Consider the following 18,312-nt stretch of genomic DNA (forward strand, 5'->3'; position numbering starts at 1 on the left):
GTTCTGCCCTGGCTTTTGACAACTGGCTGAACTGTAGTTTTCCTGCACCCTGTATATATATATTTTGACACATTTTCATGTTTTGTGGGGGGAGAGTGGTGTGCAGGCAGTAAGCAAGAGGGTGGAAGGGGGGCCTCAGGGGGAGCCTCACAATCCCTGGCTTAGGAGCCTGGCTCCCAATGATCAGGGAATATGTGAACAGAGTACGGTTGAGGAATGTAAATGAAATGTAATGAGGAATAAGGGTGGCAAGTGAAGAATGGAATGTTGGGGTTGGAAAAGGTGGGGCTCTTGGAAGCAGCAGCTACAGTAGTAGACCTGACATTGTGAGGAAGTGGGTACCTTTACACTCAGGAGAAAAAGAGGGAGAGTGGGGTGCAACTGGTACACAGGCCGGGGGCATAAATTTGGAATAATTGGAAGAAGAAAAAAAGGATGGAAAAGGAATGTGTACACATTTTGAGGGCAATGTCTATCTTCTACACAGATTTGGAGTGTGCTTTCACAACCCTCCGTGCCCATGTTGCAGAGCACATCCAAGGGGTGACTCCATCGTCCAAACGGAACGCTGTGGAGCAGGGTTGACGGCCCGCCAAGGAGTTGGTGGCCCGCCAGGCTGCCTGTCATGGCAGAAGCATGGGACGATGAGAGGAGAGCCCAAAGGTGGCTCTGGTTCCGGGGTATTGGAGGAGTGGACAAAGCAAACACTTCAGAGGCTGTGATAAAATAGACAGAGGTACTCCCTATTACCCTGCCCAGAATTTGTTGTTACCCAAAAAGAACCCTGAAACTGTCACCTTTTGAAAGAGCACATCGAAGGGTTAATCCATTGTCGAAGCAAACACCATAGAGCGGAGTTGGCAAACCCGCCAAGCTGGCCGCCACAGGAGTGTAGAACAATGAGAGTTGCCAACCGATGGCTCTAAACCTAATTCAGTGGCTTGGCTCTGTCAAGCAACCTAGCTCTGTCAGAGCTTCTCCCTATTGCCCTGTTCGCAGACCCCATTGCCCTGTTTGCAGATATTCCCTAGACCCTCCAAATTTCTCCTGTGGGTCAACAGTGGGCTGGTGGTTGTTGGGGGACATGCATTACATCACCATGTACAGTCTCTCTCTGCCGTGTTTTGTTTCTTTTTCTCCCCAGGTGCGTTCTTGGGCATACCCCTTTGATGGCCTCTGCACCAGTACACATCTGGCTGAATCTGTGGATGGATGAGCCATTGACACCGCGCTGGCGAGGACTGTTTGCTGCTTTTGCTGACCACAGACTGCGATTGCTGGGGGGTTTGTTCCTTGGATTCACCTTTGGTCTGTGAGCACCAGGACGTGTGCTTAGGACCAAGACTTTGACTTAGAATAGACATTGTACCATCAGGATCCCTACGTCACACTCCGGAAGCTGGTTTGCTCTCTAAAAGACTCCCTTATTTTTAGCGCCCTCATCCAAATAGAGCAATAGCAATTCTATACATTTTTGGATGTTAGTAGGGGGATTTGCACTGGTCTTATTGGCTAAAAGGAATGGTGCCAACCCAGTACCAAATTTTGATGACAATTTGTATTTAAATCCTTCCCAACATAGTCCAAAAACATGGCCCAAAAGCAGTTACTTTTGCAATATCAACAATTGCCTCAGGAGGGTCAAGATGAGTTACCTGAGGGTCAAGCTGAATGAGTTACATAAGTGTCAAGCTGATCGGTGCGAGTAATCTCGCACCTTTAGCTTGAAGTCAAAGGAAGGAATGTAGCAGGGCCCCAATTAAGGTAATAATGTAATTCCCTATAAATCCTGGAATATGCTTTTATTAGTGAATTATGGTAACCTGTTGCTTTAAAGAAACTGATGATTCAGCAAGAAGCTGTCCCTACTGGGATAGGTCAGCTAATACGTAAATCACAAAGAAGCAATTCATAAACTAGAACATAAATTGTTACATCCACACGTAACACAGGTTCCCATACATGCAAACTAACAATATGTAACAGATCACAGTAAGAATCAAAGTTTAGTTAGCAATGCTTATTGCACATGCGTATTAGATTAGGTCCTTGATCACTGCAGATGGTGACAGCAGTGACGAAATTAAAAGACGCCTGCTTCTTGGGAGAAAAGCAATGACAAGCCTAGACAGCATCTTAAAAAGCAGAGACATCACCTTGCCGACAAAGGTCCGTATAGTTAAAGCTATGGTTTTCCCAGTAGTGATGTATGGAAGTGAGAGCTGGACCATAAAGAAGGCTGATCGCCGAAGAATTGATGCTTTTGAATTATGGTGCTGGAGGAGACTCTTGAGAGTCCCATGGACTGCAAGAAGATCAAACCTATCCATTCTTAAGGAAATCAGCCCTGAGTGCTCCCTGGAAGGACAGATCGTGAAGCTGAGGCTCCAATACTTTGGCCACCTCATGAGAAGAGAAGAATCCTTGGAAAAGACCCTGATGTTGGGAAAGATTGAGGGCACTAGGAGAAGGGGACGACAGAGGACGAGATGGTTGGACAGTGTTCTCGAAGCTACGAACATGAGTTTGACCAAACTGCGGGAGGCAGTGCAAGACAGGAGTGCCTGGCGTGCTATGGTCCATGGGGTCACGAAGAGTCGGACACAACTAAACAACCAATTAGATTAGGTAATGAAATATGAAATGAGATGATGAATATTAAATATGAAATAATGTGATTATTTATGTGATTGGTTAAATTGAAATCCTTTGTCTTAAATGTTATAAATACCGCCTGACCTTTGGGCGGGGTTGCAGTATTCCGAAAAAATTCGACTGTAACCTTATTGCTTTGCAATAAACATAATGGACTCCTAACTCCTCTTGTCTCAGAGTTTTATTGGCTAACTCAGAAGATAAGTCATTTTTGGCTTACAACAAAATCATTACATAAATAAAATAGGCCTGCTTGTGATACAGTAGTTGCCCATTTAAAGCCACATATTCAGTGATTTTCGGTCAGTTTATAATCATAGTATATAAATTCAATAAGTTATTAATTGAATTTATATACTATTTGAATTTATATACTATTTATATATTATAGTCATTTATTGAATTCATATACTATTTGAATTTATATATTATTTTTATTTATTGAATTTATATACTGTAGGAATCTATATACTATTTGAATTTTTATATTATTATTGCTGTTTTTATTTTTTGAATGTATATACTATTTGAATATATTATTATTATTATTATTATTATTATTATTATTATTATTATTGCGGTTCGCAAAAGAAAAATCAAAATATAAAACCACAAAACATACCATCAGAGTTAAAAACCCAATAACCCCCCCTACTGGCATCATCATCATCATTATTAAGACTCATTTTAATTGCCCAAATTATTGCCCAAATTAATATGTATATTTATTTCAAAATCTACCAGTTTTAGGATTTTAAAGATTGGCGGAAAGAAATAACATAATTTATTTAAATGGGAAAAGAGCAAGAATGATTGATTCAAAAGAAAGAGGGGGATTCGGCCTACCAAATTTAGAAATTTACCATGATGCGGTAGGGCTGGTTTGGATAAAGGATTGGATGGACTTTAAAAATAATTTGCTATTGGATTCGGAAGGAGCTGGATTGGGCTTTGGTTGGCATCTCTACATGTTAAAGGATAAAATGGAAAATCATAACGTATTTATGAATAATATAATAAGGAAATCGTTATATTAAATTTGGAAAAAGTATCATAAAACACTGGAACCTAAAACGCCGTGGTGGGTGTCGCCATTTGAAATAATATCGGTAAAAAAAGTCAATATGGGTATAAGATGGCCAATATATAAAGAATTATTAGAAGATATAGGGGGGGATTGGAAATTAAAAGAATATGAGATCAAAAATTTATGTAATGTATGGCTACAATATTTTCAAATCAGGCAACGATTTCAATTAAATAAAAAGGTGGGATTTGAGAAGGAAATGTCCAAATTTGGGAATAGTCTGTTAGAAGGGAAGGGAAAATATATCAAAAATTTATACGAATTGATATTAGAGTGGGAAACCAAAGATGAAATGATGAAAGATACAATGATTAAGTGGGCTAAAGACTTTGGGAGGGATATTACAATTGATAGATGGGAAAATTTGTAGAGGCGGGATTTGAAATATGTATCAAATTTTGATTTAAAAGAAATTTTTTAAAAAATTCAATATAGATGGTATATGACACCCACAAAAGTAGCTAAAATGTATAAAGGAGTAAGTCATACATGCTGGAGATGCCAAGAAGAACTGGGAACACAAATGTAGATCTGGTGGCAATGTAAAAAAATTAAAAAGTTCTGGGATGATATATATAATGAACTGAAAAAAATCTTTAAATACCCTTTCAAAAAGGACGCGGAAATGTTTTTATTGGGACTATTAAGCAATGAAATAAAGGCAAAGGATAGATGTTTAGTCATGCATGCGACAGCGGCCGGCAGATTACTTGTCGCAACAAATTGGAGAAGTTAAAGAATACCAAAAAAGGAGGAATGGGTGGAAAAGATAGTAACATACCAAAATCTATCAATTAGAGCGGGCAGGGTAAAAGGCATAAAGGAGGCAAGTTTAGAAAAAAGTTGGAGCCTGCTTAAACAATATCAAAAAAGACAGATATATAAAAGATATATAAAAGACACGAAAATAAAAGACATTAAAGGAAGATAGGGAAAAGGTGTGTGTATATAAAGAACAATTGCAGACCAGAGTATAAGGTGACTGGAAGTCAATTTCCTTTTTTTTAGAGGGGTGGGGGGGAATAGAGGGCCTAAGACCCTAAATTTTCTCTTATGTTTGTTTTAACTTGTTATAAATTCAAGGATTGGGATTTTCTTTCTTTTTTTGTTGTTTAGTGTTGTCAAGTATGTAATTTTGTATGAATGATTTATAATTTTCTTTCATATATGATTTAAATATGATTTGAGTATGATTTCACCCTGATTTATTATGATTTGATTTAGTTTGATATTATATTATGAATGTATGTTTTGTTTTTGTGTTTTGTTTTGTTTTTGTATGTGCTTTTAAATGAAATAAAGTTTATTTTAAATTAAAAAAAAATTATTAAGACACGGGACAAACATAAGAGATAAAAGTGGAGCTTTATTCGGAGCCCCAGGCCGTTCCCCAAGCGGTGCCCTCCAGGCCCTGTCGAAAAATACGTCCATCTCCATAGGCGCCCTCTCATTCCACTTCCTCGTAAATGTGATTTTCCCGCCTGTGAAATGGGTGCAAGTGGAACGACAGTTGTCAATCATTCCGGGATTCAGTGGGGTGGGGCTAAATGACCCTGAGTCCCCTTCCCTGTTAATCATTCCGGGATTTATTTCCAAAACTGTGGATTCGAGGAGGGCGACTGACTCACCCGGAAACTGGTGTCTCGGCAATCGGGGAAGCTTGGCCTCTGGGAAAGAAACAAAAGAAGGAGGGAGGGATGGAGGGAACGAAGGAAGGTGGGAGGGAGGGAAGGAAGGAAGAAGAAAGTAGGGAAGGGGAGGGAAAGAGGGAGTGAGGGGAAGAAGGAAGGAAGTAGAGAGAGGGAGGGGAGGAAGGGAGGGAGGGAAGGAAGGGAGGAGAGGGTAAGAAAGGAGGGAGGGAGGTATGGAGAAGGAAGGAAAGAGGGAGGGAGGGAGGGAGGAGAGGGTAAGAAAGGAGGGAGGGAAAGAAGGGGGAGGGAGGGAGGGAGGAAGAGAGGGAGAAGGGAGGGAGGGAAGGGGGAAGGAGGGAAAGAAGGAAGGGAAAAATCAGGAAAAAAGGAAAGAAGGGAAGGGGGGAAGAAGAAGAGAAGAATAGAAGCAAGGAAGAAAGAAAAGGAAGGAAACAAGGAGGAAGGAAAGGAGAAAGGGAGGGAGGGAGGGAAGGAGAAGGAAGGAAAGAGGGAGGGAGGGAAGGAAGGAAGGAAGGAAGGGAGGAGAGGGTAAGAAAGGAGGGAGGGAGGTATGGAGAAGGAAGGAAAGAGGGAGGGAGGGAGGGAGGAGAGGGTAAGAAAGGAGGGAGGGAAAGAAGGGGGAGGGAAGGAAGTGGAGGGAGGGAGGGAGGAAGAGAGGGAGGGAAGGTGGAAGAAAGAAGGGGGAAGGAGGGAAAGAAGGAAGGAAAGGGAAAAAACAGGAAAAAGTAAAGGGAAGGGGGGAAGAAGAAGGGAAGAATAGAAGCAGGAAGAAAGAAAAGGAAGGAAACAAGGAGGAAGGAAAGGAGAAAGGGAGGGAGGGAGGGAGGCAAGGAAGGAGGGAGGGAGGGAGGGAGGGAGGGAGGGAGGGAGGGAGGGAGGGAGGGAGGGAGGGAGGGAAAGAAGAAAAAAAACATCACAGGCCCATCAGTCGAGATTCACAGGACGGCCGAGCCATCGCACCCGAAAGGGACCCCGGGGTCATCTGGCCCAACCCCCAGCTGGGCCCAAAAGCCATGCTGCCCAACCCCCTTCTTATCCACCTTCGGGGGGGAGAGTTCCCCTGACCCCGGAAAACCTTCCCCTTCTACACCCCCCCCCAGCGATTTTCTCCGCCCACGTACGATCGCTCCGGCTTTGTCCCCTCTGGGGTGCCGTAGATTTCGCCCTCGGCGCCGGGGCGGATCTTTCCGGCCCCAGAATACGTCTTCTCCGGAGCAGGGCTGGAAGGAGGAAGTGTGAAATATATGACTATATATTTCTATATCTATATACCAGTCTCATTAATCGGCTGATATTGATAATTGATACCCAGAGATAGGGACAGGGGAACGACAGATCTAAAATTCAGATATCTATATAAATATATTCAGATATCTATCTATCTATCTATCTATCTATCTATCTATCTATCTATCTATCTATCTATCTATCTATCTATCTATCTACATAGAGATACACTGTATGTGTGTGTGTGTGTGTGTATATATATATATGCCCTTTGCAGAGCCAATATAGAATGGAAGAGAACCGGGGGGGGGGGGGGGGAGACCGCACCTGGAAAAACCCGGCGCCGGATTGACGGTGATGTATTCGCTCTCCGGAACAGCCCTGGAAACAGGGAAGGGTTCCCTGGGTCATCTATCCTGACCCGCCAAACCCTGGCTTGATTGACAGGGAAGGCGGGTCCTCCACCCCCCACCCCCACTACTAACTTGCTCCTCGGTGACTGAGACCCGGCGGCTTGGTAGACGCCCATCTTCTGGTAAGTCGGCACCTGGTGGACTCTGGGAAATGGAGGAGGAGCTGGGTGAGGGGGGCGTCCGGGGGGGAGCCCAGGCGTTGGGGGATGGGGTGGGGGTGAGGGGACGCAGACTTACCTGGGACCCGGGTTCAACTCGTCCGGGCTCAGGTAGGCCCCGTCCGGGGTACGCCTGGAAGGAGGGGGGACAGGGTGCTACATTTCCCAGGACAGGGCAACCATGTTCCTCTGGTCCCACCTCCTGAATCCCAGAATGATTGACAGGTACGGGGCAACCATGGCCCCCTGGCCCCGCCCCCTGAATCCCAGAATGATTGACAGGGGCAGGACAACCATGGTCCTCTGGTCCTGACCCCTGGATCCCAGAATGATTGACAGGTACGGTACAACCATGGTCCTCAAGCTGAATCCCAGAATGATTAATAGGTATGGGACGATGGTCATCTGGTCCCACCCCCTGAAACCCAGAATGATGGACAGGGACGGGGGAGGGGCAGCTACTCACGGGGTGGCCGCCACCAGCCGCTCATACCCCGGCGTGGCCCTCGACGCTAAGTAGACGCGCTCCGGGCGGGGCGGGCTGCAATCACACCGGGAGAGGAGCTCAGTTGGGCACCCGCCCCGACCTTTGACCCTCACCCGCCCCGCCCCCGGAGGGCCGGACTCACGGCAGTGGAGGGAGGGGTCTTTTGGCTATGCTGGCGCCGTTGGCGTCCTTCCCCGATTTCCTGGAAGGCAGACGGAGGGTTAAAATCATAGAGATGTCACAGGCAGGAAGTGGGCTCTCCACTTCCTCTCTCTCTCCCCCCCCCCCAATTATTATTTGCAATCTACCTTTCTGGGTATTTTTTTTAAAATTTTTAGAATGACTTGTCATCTACCTTTCTAGATTATTATTATTATTATTATTATTATTACTATTATTACACCTTGTAATCTACCTGTCTGGATATCTATATTATCATTATGATTATGATTGTAATGTACCTATCCAGATATCAGTATTAGTATTATTAGAATTTGTAATCTACCTATCTGGATATCTATATTATTATTATTATTGCTACTACTACTACTACTACTACTACAACTTGTGATCTACCTATCTGTATATCTATATTATTATTATTCCAACTTGTAATCCACCTATCTGCTATCTATAATTATTATTATTATTATTATTATTATTATTATTATTATTATTATCATCATCATTATCATTATCATCATCATCACCACTATCACTACTACTACAACAACTTGCAACCCACCTACAGTTATACCTCAGTTTAAGTACACAATTGGTTCCGGAAGTCTGTACTTAACCTGAAGCGAACTTTCCCATTGAAAGTAATGGAAAGTGGATTAATCTGTTCAAGACACGTCCACAGAGTATCTGCATATGTATATCTATATATTATTATTATTACGACAACTTGCAACCCCCTATCTGCATATCTATAGTATTTTTATTATTATTGGTATTTTTACTACTACGACAACTTGCAACCCACCTACCTGCATATCTATATATCTATGTCATTATTATTATTATTATTATTATTATTATTATTATTATTATTATTATTATACAACTTGCCATCCCCCTATCTGCCTATCCAGATTATTGTTCCTTTTATTTCAATTTCCCCATCGTCCTGTGGAACTCACCGCTGGCGGTCCACCATGCGCAGCAGGCAGATGGCCACCACTAGCAAGACGGAGGTCGAGAAGAAGCCCAGGAAGGCCAAGACGGACACAATGGCCACCATTGTCCCCTTGGCCAGTGTCTCGGGGCAATCGCACTCCTCCGGCGGCGCCACTGCGGGGAAACCGGGCGCCACGCTAAGGTTCCCGCACCGCTTCCCCTCCCCGCCGGCCCCAATTTGAACCCAAGAGAGCCGGTTCAAGCTGGGGACTCGAACCCGCGCCCTTTCCCAAGGATCCCCATCAAATTTCTGCGATGGCCTGCATTTCGCACCTGGTCCCCGGCCCAAATTTGAACCCAAGATCAAGCTGGAGACTCGAACATGGGCCCATCCCAAGGACTGCCCTCGAATTTCGGCGGAGGGCTGCTTTTCACACCCGGTTCCCAGCTCAAATTTGAACTCAAGATCAAGCTGGAGACTCGAACCCATGCCCACCCCAAGGATTACTATCCAATGGATACGGCAGGGCTGTGTTTCGAACCCGATCCCCAGCCCAAATTTGAACCCAAGATCAAGCTGGAGACTCGAACCCGCGTTCCTCTCAAGGATCGCCATCCAATTGATATGGCAGGCTCGCCTTTCGCACCCGGTCCCTGGCCCCAAATTGAACCCAAGAGGGCCAGCAAAAGCTCAAACCCACACCCTGCTTCTCACACCCGGTCCCAAGGATATCCCTCAAATTTTTACGACGGCCTGCTTTTCGTACCCAGTCTCCGGCCCCAATTTGAACCCAAGGCGGCCCAGATCTGAACCCAAAAGGGTCAGCTCAAGCTGGAGACTCGAACCGGCGCCCTTCTTAAGGATCCCCATCGAATTTCTGCAGAGGGCTGTGTTTCGCATCCGGTCCCCTGGTCCAAATTTGAACCCAAGGTGGCCCCTATCTGACACTCGAACCCGCGCCCTTCCCAACGGATACGGCGGCCTGCCTTTCACACCCACTCCCTGGCAGCCTTACTTGCGACGGCAACCCGGCGGTGCTGGATGGGGACCTGCGGGGTGAGAAAAGAAGGGAACCGTAGAGCAGCCACCCGGCACCCAGCGCCTCTTTCCGGGGGGTGGGGTGGGGTGTGATACTCACCCGGTGGGGCGCATGTTCGAGGAACGCCAGCTCCCGCTTCCTCCTGCGTCCCCTCGGCGGGAAATCAATCAGTGCCTGGCGGGGGGAGAAAAAAAAGCTGCATTTGGGAGGTGGTCCCTGCAAGCCAGCAGCTCAGGGGAGAAATTTTTCCTTTTTATTTTTCCTTTTTTATTCTTTTCCTGCCTCCCTTTCTTTGCATTTTTTCCTTTTCTATCCTTTTCCTGTTGTCTTATTACTACTACTACTACTACTACACCTTGTAATTATTATTATTAGAACTTGAAGTCTTGTAATCTACCTATCTGGATATTTGTATTTATATTATTATTATTATTACTACTACTTCTACAACTTGTAATCCACATACCTGGATATCTATATTATTAGTAGTAGCAGTAGTAGTCGTAGTATTACAACTTATATTCAACCTATCTGCATTTCTAATTATTACTATTCCAACTTGTAATCCACCTAGCTGCATATCTATATTATTATTATTATTATTATTATTATTATTATTATTATTATTATTATTATTATTACAACTTGTAATCCACCTATCTGCATATCTAGATTATTACTATTATTATTATTTGGGGAAGGCTACCGAACACGCCTGGTGGGGAGAGAGAACTGCGTTCGGGGGGTGGTCCCTGCAAGCGGAAAACCAGCAGCTCAGGCTCTCGCACCCACCTCGGTTCCGCGCCAAGGTCCTCCTCCTCCTTCAGCGGGCTCTGGGTCCATCTCGTCGGGCTCCTCTGAGGCCGAGTAGGGGTCCAGCTCGGGTGGCGGGGACTGGGCTGCGGGCGTAAAAAAAGCAAGGGGGTGGTGAACGGGCGTCGCGGGTTTGAGTCCCCCCTCCCCCCCAAAATTTTGGTCTTACCCGGCGACACCAATAGGAAGAGCAGAGGCAGCAGAAGCAGCGGCAGCAACATGGCCGGGCGTCCCTCTCCTGGGGATCCGGAACACCGTGATGTCATAAGGCCTGGGCATGTCACAAGGTTCCCGGAAGCAGAGTTGTGTGTGTGTGTGTGTGCAGATAGATCTATCTATCTATCCTTTTCTCCCTTCCTTCCTGCATTCCTTCCTTAATTAATCTATCTATCTTTTTCTACCTTCCTTCCTTAATTCATCTATCTATCCATCTATCATATTTATATATAAATATCTATCTAATTTATTTATAAATACCGTAGTATTATACCTTTATTTCTTCTTTACCTGTCTCCCTTTCTTTGCATTTTTCCTTTTTTCTTCTTTCCCTGCATCTTTGCATTTCCTTCTTGACTTTTCCTTTCTTTTTATTATTCTTTATGCATTATTTTATTCTTTTATTTTATTACAAAGCCAAAAAGAAAAAATAGGAAGAAACAAATGTGTGGTTTTATATTTGTTTTTACTTTTTACTTTGCAATCAATAAATTCTCAAAGGAAAAGAGCAGGCACTTGACTGCGAACAAATGCCATTATTGTGTGGCGCACCTTTGAGCGCCCGGCTCCCTCGGACGCCGGGGTCCCCGAACAGACAGCACCCGTGTCATCCCTCGCACCCATGTCCCTCACCCCCGTGGGGGAATTTGCACCCGGCACTTCAGTTCCCGGCCTTGGGGAGGCGGTAGACTCCGCCGCAAAAGACCAGCTGCTCGTCCTGGACCTTTTTCTGGAGGAAGATCTGGAGCTCGCGGAGGTCGATCTCGCTGACCATGGGGCCGGTCATGACAAAGATCTTGAGCATGCTGTGGATCCGCTCGAGGGGGAGGCTCTCCAAGTTGGTCAGCATGGCTTGGATGTAGGTCCAGAAGACCTAGGGGGGGAAGGGATCAATCGAATGATCAATCGGGAAAATCAGAGAAAATCCATCCTTCGATCAACAGGTCCATTCTAGCTGCGAAAGAGCTGGGGATTTGGTCGAGGGATGGCTTAAAAAATAATATATATATATATATATTTTAAATCTCATCTTGGAGGGAGGTCCCAAGGACATGGGATCGATCGATCAGGAAAATAAGAGAAAATCCATCCCTGGATCGAAAAGGTTCGTCTACAGGTGAAACTCGGAAAATTAGAATATCGACAAAAACTGCATTGAATTTACAAATGCTTTCTTTTGGAAATTCCACAGGAATAAAACAAATAGTTACAATCATACAAAAATAAACAAAAATAAACATCACTATGACATTTCATTAATGACATTCCATTTATAATTGACCCGCCTAACGACAAATAATTACAATTACACCAAATAAACGCTTGACGTATCCTGCTTTGCATGTCATGCATCTATCTCATATATTGGTATCACCTTTTAAGTTGCATTACTGAAATAAATGCACTTTTAGACAATTCTAATTCCCCGAGTTTCACCTGTAGGTCTGTTCTAGCTACAAAAGAGCTGGGGATCTGATAGAGTGATGGCTTGAAAAAATAATCAAAGATCCCATCTTGGATGTAGGTCCATAAGACCTGGGGGGGAGGGATCGATCAATCAATCAATCAGGAAAAATCCATTCTTCGATCAAAAGGTCCGTTTTAGCTGCGAAAGAACTAAGGATCCGGTCGAGGGAGGGCTTGAAAAAAAATCAAAGATCCCATCCTGGTTGTAGGTCCAGAAGACCTGGGGAGGGATCCATTGATCGGGAAAATCAGAGAAAATCCATCCTTCGATTAGAAGGTCCGTTCTAGCTGCAAAAGAGCTAAGGATCCAGTCGAGGGACGGCTTTTTTTGGGGGGGGGGAATCAAATTTGAGGCAATTATAAATAAAAAAGATTATGAAAAAATAGATTGATCGAGAATCAATTGACGGATGGATGAACCCATCCGAACACAGAGGGAGGGAAGGCTGCCCATCAATCAACCAATTCACAAATCAAACTGTGTCCTAATTTGGCACTGTTACCCTGAGGCTATTATTATGAAAAAATAGATTTATCAAGAATCAATCAATAATCAATTGACGGATGGATAAAGCCATCAAAACACAGAGGAAGGGGAGGCTGCCAGTCAAATCAAATCCCCTTTTGGTGGAAGGAGCCCAGACAGCGAATCCAATCCAATCCCTCAATCAATCAATCAATCAATCAATCGTCAATACCTGCAGCTCTCCCTCTTTCTGGTCGGCCTGGGAGGCCATGGCCGAGTCGCCCTCCTCATCACTCTCGACCAGCACCACCTTGTCGGGCGCTTCCTTGGGCGCCTCCTCGACGACAGAGAAGGTACCCGGGGGGTCTTCGCGCAGCACCCCCTGCTGGAGCCACAGGGCCAGCTTGCGGCGCAGGGAGGCAGGCGGGACCTTGAGGGCGGAGCTTAGCTCCTCCAGGGTCCAGGTGCCTGGCAGGAAGGGGTGGGACAGGGGCAGAAAGAGGGGGGGGGAAGGATATGTCAATTGGGGGCAGGAAGAGGCGAGGCAGAGGAGCAGGAAGAGGCGAGGGGAAAGGATATGTTAATTGAACAGGGCAGGAAGAGGTGGGGGAAAAGAACTGTCAATTAAGCAGGGAGGGGGAGGAAGAGGTGGGGGAAAGGATGTGGCCATCGAGGAGGACAGGAAGAGGTGGAGGAAAGGATATGTCAATCAAGCAGAAAAGGGCGACCTTCGAGGAATAGGAAAAGGGGGGGAATAGGAAATGTCAATCAAGGCCAGGATCAGCCAGTCTGAGTCTGAAGCATGGGAAATCGATAAATATGTATAATCTGACTAAATGCTGAATTGATATTTGCAAAATTTGATATTTATTTTGGAAAAAAAGAATGGAAGGAAGAGGTGGTGGAAAGGATATGTCCATTGAGGAGGGCAGGAAGAGGCAGGGGACAGGGTGTGGCAAATCGAGGAGGGCAGGAAGAAGCGGGGGAAAGGATATGTCTATTGAAAAGGGCAGAAAGAGGCAGGGAAAATGATACGGCCATCAAGGAGGGCAGGAAGAGGCAGGGAAAGGATATATCAAACAAGCAGGAAAGAGGATTGCTCAAGGGGGAGGAAGAGGCGGGGAACAGGAAATGTCAATCAAGCCCAGGATCAAGAATGGAAGGAAGGGAAAAGGATGTGTCAACCAAGCAGGGCAGGAAGAAGCAAGGCACAGGGTATGAAAATCGAGCAGAGCTGGAAGAGACGGGGCGGTAGCAATCAAAGAGGGCAGGAAGCGGCGGGGAAAAGGAGATGTCAATCAAGCAGGGCAGGAAGAGGCGGGATGCGGAATATGTAAATCAAGCAGGGAAGGGAATCGATTGAGGGACAGGAAGAGGCGGGGCGCAGGATACGTCAATCAAGCAGGGACAGGCCCCACCCCCTCACTCACCCTTGCTCTGGAAGTGGAGGATGATGGCTGCTTGGGCCGGCGTGACGGACAGCGAGAGGGTCCTATCGGCCAGCTCCACCTCCAGGCAGACCGTGCCCAAGTGGTGCTTCCAGCTCAGCGTTCGCATGGCCTAAGGAGGGCAAATGTTACTCTCCAGGAATCAAGATGCCCGCCTGCCTCGAGACTCGAACCCGGAACCCGCCTGACCTTGAGCTTCTCGTACTTCCGGGCATAGGCATCCATGGCGGCGCAGATCTCGGCTGGCAGCTCCAGCTTCTCCTCCTTGAGGGGCGGCCAGAACTCGCTGGAGATGATGGTCGCCGCCAAGGGGAAGGGGGGACTCTGCCCTTCCGGAAGTTTCTGTTCCTCGTCCCGGATGTGGGCATTGATCCGGCGAGAGTCCGCCATGTCCTGGCGCGGAAAAAGAAGATTCGAAATTGAAAAATCAGCATGACTCTCCACTGCATGAAAGCTAGCAATGTCAGGAAATGTAGGAGGGTGGCTGGTAGAAATAAAGTAAGAGTTTGGTGAACTCCCCGCTGCATGAAAGGTAGCAAGGACGGGAAATTTAGGGGTGGGGTGGGAGAAATAAAATAAGAGTTTGGTGAACTCCCCGCTGTGTTAAAGGTAGCAATGTCGGGAAATTTAGGGGAGTGTGTGAGGGAAATAAAATAAGGGCTTGCGGCTTGATCTGTGGAACTCCCTGCTGCGTGAAAGGTAGTAAGGAAGGAAATTCAGAGAGGGAAAGTTTGGGGATTAATCGGTGGAACTCCCCGCTGCATGAGCGATGGGAAATTCAGAGCGGGGAAAAGGATGCAGTGCTTTGGGGCTGGATCTGTGGAACTCCCCGCTGCGTGAAAGTTAGTTCACCTTCAACATAACCTCACAGTACAGCATCTGGGTTTCGCCAAAGCGCAGCTTCAGCAGCTCGACGTTCCGAATCTCCCTGCGGAGAAGAGAGGCGAGTTCTCAGGCTCCGGCGGGACCCCAGGGGTCAGTCTGGACGACCGTAAGGAGAACCACGCTCACCTCTCAGCGCTGTAGTTCGACTGGTGCAGCAGCCGGTCGGCAAGCAGGGTCCGGTATTCGTTGATGAAGAGGTCTTTGCTGCCGTAGATGCTGACCAGGAGGGTGATGATGTCGGCCGAGCGGCGCTTGGCGTGGGGCTTTCCGGCTGCGGGGAGGCCGGCCCAGGAGAGGGTGAGTGACGGGTGCCACCCCCCACCCATGAGTCCTGGGAGAGATGGGTGCCCCCACCTATAGAATATGGGTGCCCGGCTGTGGGAGAGGGGTGCCCCCACCTGCGAGAAATACAGGTGAGGATTCTGGGAGATGTAGTTTGAAGCTTATACATTATGAGAGACAGGTGTCCACCTGTGGGAGACGGGTGCCCGCACCTGTGAGAGACAGGCCCGCTCCCACCTGTGGAAGATGGGTGCCTCCGCCTATGAGAGATGGGTGCCCCCACCCGTGATGGACGGCCAGGAAAGAGGGACTATGGTGAGACCCCAATTCCCCCCCGCCCAAAACCGACCTGGGTGGGCGTCGACCGGGTCGGGCACCCAATCTTCAGGCTCACCGCCGGCCTCCTCATCGCTCTCCTGCCCGTTGTCCAGGGTCACGGGGTCGGCCCTTGAGAGCTCGTGGGCCAGGTCACCGGAGCCCTCGCCCGTCAAGCCTGCCACGATCTGCCGCACGGTGTCCTCGCGGGTTCTGCGCCGGGGGAGCACCCAGTTTTAGTCGGGTGCTGCCATGCCTTCACCCACAGGGTGACCCCCGCCCCCCCACGAGGTGACACTCGCCACTCTCTTCTTCCTGAAATTCAGCCCCACCCCGGCAACCTTGGGTGCTCTGCAGGCCAGCATCCCTGGGTGCCCTACCTCCACGAGGTGACACGCGCAGCTTCCTTCTCCCAAGAATTCAGCCCCACCCGGCACCCTTGGGTACCCTCGGCACCCCAGCCAACACCCTGAGGTGCCCCCACCTTAAATACTTCCGGATCGGCTCCCCAGCCACTTGCAGGATAACCATTGAGGGATCCAGCTGCCGCAACGCCTTAATGGCACAGATGTAGAGGGTGATGATGTCCGAGGTGTTTACCCCTGGCGGGGAAATAAATCAAATAATATCTAATCAGCTTAATTAAACTAAGATTAATAAAATTTACTTAGTTTATTAAATATATAATATACTAGCTGGCCCTGCACGCGTTGCTGTGCGTTAGTCTGTGAAATGGAGGGTAATAGTCCCCCTTCAGAACCCCCTGAGCCTCAGAGTCCCCCTGAGTCAAGGCAAGATACTGTGGAGAGGGCAGGTTTCATCCCTGTCTCTCCCCCCACCCTGTTCTGACCCATTACGTATCCCTGCCCTCTATTCGGACACCCCACCCCCCCAGGCAGGCCCCTACCTCCACTTGGCAATGTTGGTTATTTGGTGGGGGATTTTTTTTGGGGGGGGGTAGTGGTGCTAAATTGTAAAGTAAAAACCCCTTGCCGCGCCCCCAAGTGCGTTGCTGTGGGTTCCCCCCCCCCGGGCCTAGGGGTCTGATAATGGCCGACTTGGTGGTTTCAGTTGCTTGGTTGATGATGTCATTTGGTTTGTGGGTGTGGCTTAGATTTCACAGAAAGGGAGGGGGTGGAGGAGGGCATTACGCCACTTGAGGGCGCTGTTTGACTTGGTGGAAAACCAGGTCTATACCTGCCCAGGTGTGTGATTTGAGGGATTCCCGCTCGGGGAGTGGCCCGGACTGTTGTGTCAAAATTTCAGGACGATCGGTCAAGCAGTTACGGAGAAAAGTGGAAAATGCAGTTTCACGATTTTTACATTTTTATATATATAGATATTATAAATTATATATTGGTATAATATATACTAGGTGTACTGTATATTACTATGTATTATATGTATTATTTATTGATATATAATATTAATATAAGTTATACGTTCATATAATAAAATATACTATAAATTAACAAATATATAATGTATTTATAATATGTTTATATTAAAAATATTAACATATTTATTCGCTATTTCTCACATTTCTTCAGCATAAAAACCAATTAATAAAATATTAATTAATAAAAATTAATAAAATATCAATAAATTATTGAATTTTTTCTTTAAAAAAAGAAGACAGACCGGGATGGAGGAGCCGCATCTCCAGGGCGCTTTTCAGGGAGCTGAGGAGGTTCTGCCGCTGGTTGGTCCTCTCAAGGCAGAACTTGAGGTCCTTAATGGCCGGCTTCGAGTCGGGGAAATCTGAATGAAAAGAACTGATGAATGAATGAAGCAGATCTCGGCAGAAGCTTCCGGAGAGGGAGGGACTCGAACTCATAACCCACCTCGGATGATGCCAAATAGCTCCTCGATCCGCAGGGCGGTGTAGAGGCGGTAGAATAACATTTGGACGTGGCAACGCCAGCGGTGGAGGGTGGGGTCTGCCCCGGAATCCCCACTCCCCTGCAGGAAGACCCAGCTGAGCCAGCCAATCACGCTCTCGATCCACTGGAGGGAGGGAGAAGTGTGAGAGGGGGAACTAGTCGAGCCGGCCAATTACACGCTCGATCCACTGGAGGGAAGGAGGAAGAGGTGTGAAAGGAGCCCCGCCCACTGTCCCTGGAAGCCCCACCCCTTCCACCTCACCACGTGGAAGTCGGCCAGGAAGGAGCGCTCGAACAATCCCCGGCAGGTGGACTCCAGGCGCTCAGCGATCATACTGTGGAGGAGGGCGGTGACTACGGGCGTGGCCAGGCGCTCCAGGAGCTGGAGGCGGTGCCTGAGGGAGGGGGAGGGAGGGAAGGAAAGGGTAAGAAGAGAGGGTGGAGGAGAAAGGAGAGGGTAAGAAATAAGAGAGGGGGGAGGGGGGAGGGGAAGCAGAGGGGAAGAGGGGAAGCAGAGGGAGAGAGGAGAAGGGTAAGAAGAGAGGGAGGGGGAGAAAGGAGAGGGTAAGAAATAAGAGAGGGAGGGAGGAGGGGCAGGGAAGGAAGGAAGGAAGGAGGGAAGGGTAAGAAGAGAGGGAGGGAGGGAGGGAGGGAGGGAGGGAGAAAGAAAGAAAAAAGGGAGGCAGGAAAAGGAAG

General features: G+C 47.4%; 2 protein-coding genes across 2 annotated transcripts; both read right to left on the reverse strand.

The window, feature by feature from the left end:
* Window positions 1-793: 793 nt before the first annotated feature.
* On the reverse strand, window positions 794-11,048 carry LOC148686661 (uncharacterized). Its single transcript, XM_088665429.1, has 12 exons — window positions 10,824-11,048; window positions 10,634-10,740; window positions 9,941-10,015; window positions 9,818-9,851; window positions 8,825-8,975; window positions 7,822-7,881; window positions 7,659-7,733; window positions 7,272-7,325; window positions 6,949-7,178; window positions 6,516-6,614; window positions 5,088-5,409; window positions 794-797 (listed from the first exon to the last, which is right to left on the reverse strand). The coding sequence occupies exons 1-12, from the start codon at window positions 10,918-10,920 to the stop codon at window positions 794-796; spliced, it is 1,308 nt and encodes a 435-aa protein (XP_088521555.1). The 5' UTR covers window positions 10,921-11,048.
* Window positions 11,049-11,317: 269 nt separating this feature from the next.
* On the reverse strand, window positions 11,318-18,039 carry LOC148686662 (anaphase-promoting complex subunit 2-like). The gene is made up of 11 exons (XM_088665032.1): window positions 17,879-18,039; window positions 17,578-17,740; window positions 17,375-17,494; window positions 16,218-16,335; window positions 15,768-15,946; window positions 15,263-15,407; window positions 15,104-15,179; window positions 14,441-14,644; window positions 14,234-14,363; window positions 13,036-13,271; window positions 11,318-11,744 (listed from the first exon to the last, which is right to left on the reverse strand). The coding sequence occupies exons 1-11, from the start codon at window positions 17,948-17,950 to the stop codon at window positions 11,532-11,534; spliced, it is 1,656 nt and encodes a 551-aa protein (XP_088521158.1). The 5' UTR covers window positions 17,951-18,039; the 3' UTR covers window positions 11,318-11,531.
* Window positions 18,040-18,312: the final 273 nt, after the last annotated feature.

The sequence above is a fragment of the Zootoca vivipara genome, chromosome Z2 (assembly GCF_965207765.1).
Source record: "Zootoca vivipara chromosome Z2, rZooViv2.hap1.1, whole genome shotgun sequence".
Taxonomy (NCBI): domain Eukaryota; kingdom Metazoa; phylum Chordata; class Lepidosauria; order Squamata; family Lacertidae; genus Zootoca; species Zootoca vivipara.

Excerpts from the sequence above, each read along its gene's own strand:
- LOC148686661 (XM_088665429.1), bottom strand. The coding sequence starts at position 10,920 with ATGACATCACGGTGTTCCGGATCCCCAGGAGAGGGACGCCCGGCCATG. Across the intron at positions 10,741-10,823 it reads CTTCCTATTGGTGTCGCCGG|CCCAGTCCCCGCCACCCGAG; the intron begins GTAAGACCAAAA and ends TTACGCCCGCAG. Across the intron at positions 7,179-7,271 it reads GAGTTGAACCCGGGTCCCAG|AGTCCACCAGGTGCCGACTT; the intron begins GTAAGTCTGCGT and ends TCCATTTCCCAG.
- LOC148686662 (XM_088665032.1), bottom strand. The coding sequence starts at position 17,950 with ATGATCGCTGAGCGCCTGGAGTCCACCTGCCGGGGATTGTTCGAGCGC. Across the intron at positions 14,645-15,103 it reads ACTGTGAGGTTATGTTGAAG|GACATGGCGGACTCTCGCCG; the intron begins GTGAACTAACTT and ends TTTCCGCGCCAG. Across the intron at positions 14,364-14,440 it reads GGAAGTACGAGAAGCTCAAG|GCCATGCGAACGCTGAGCTG; the intron begins GTCAGGCGGGTT and ends TGCCCTCCTTAG.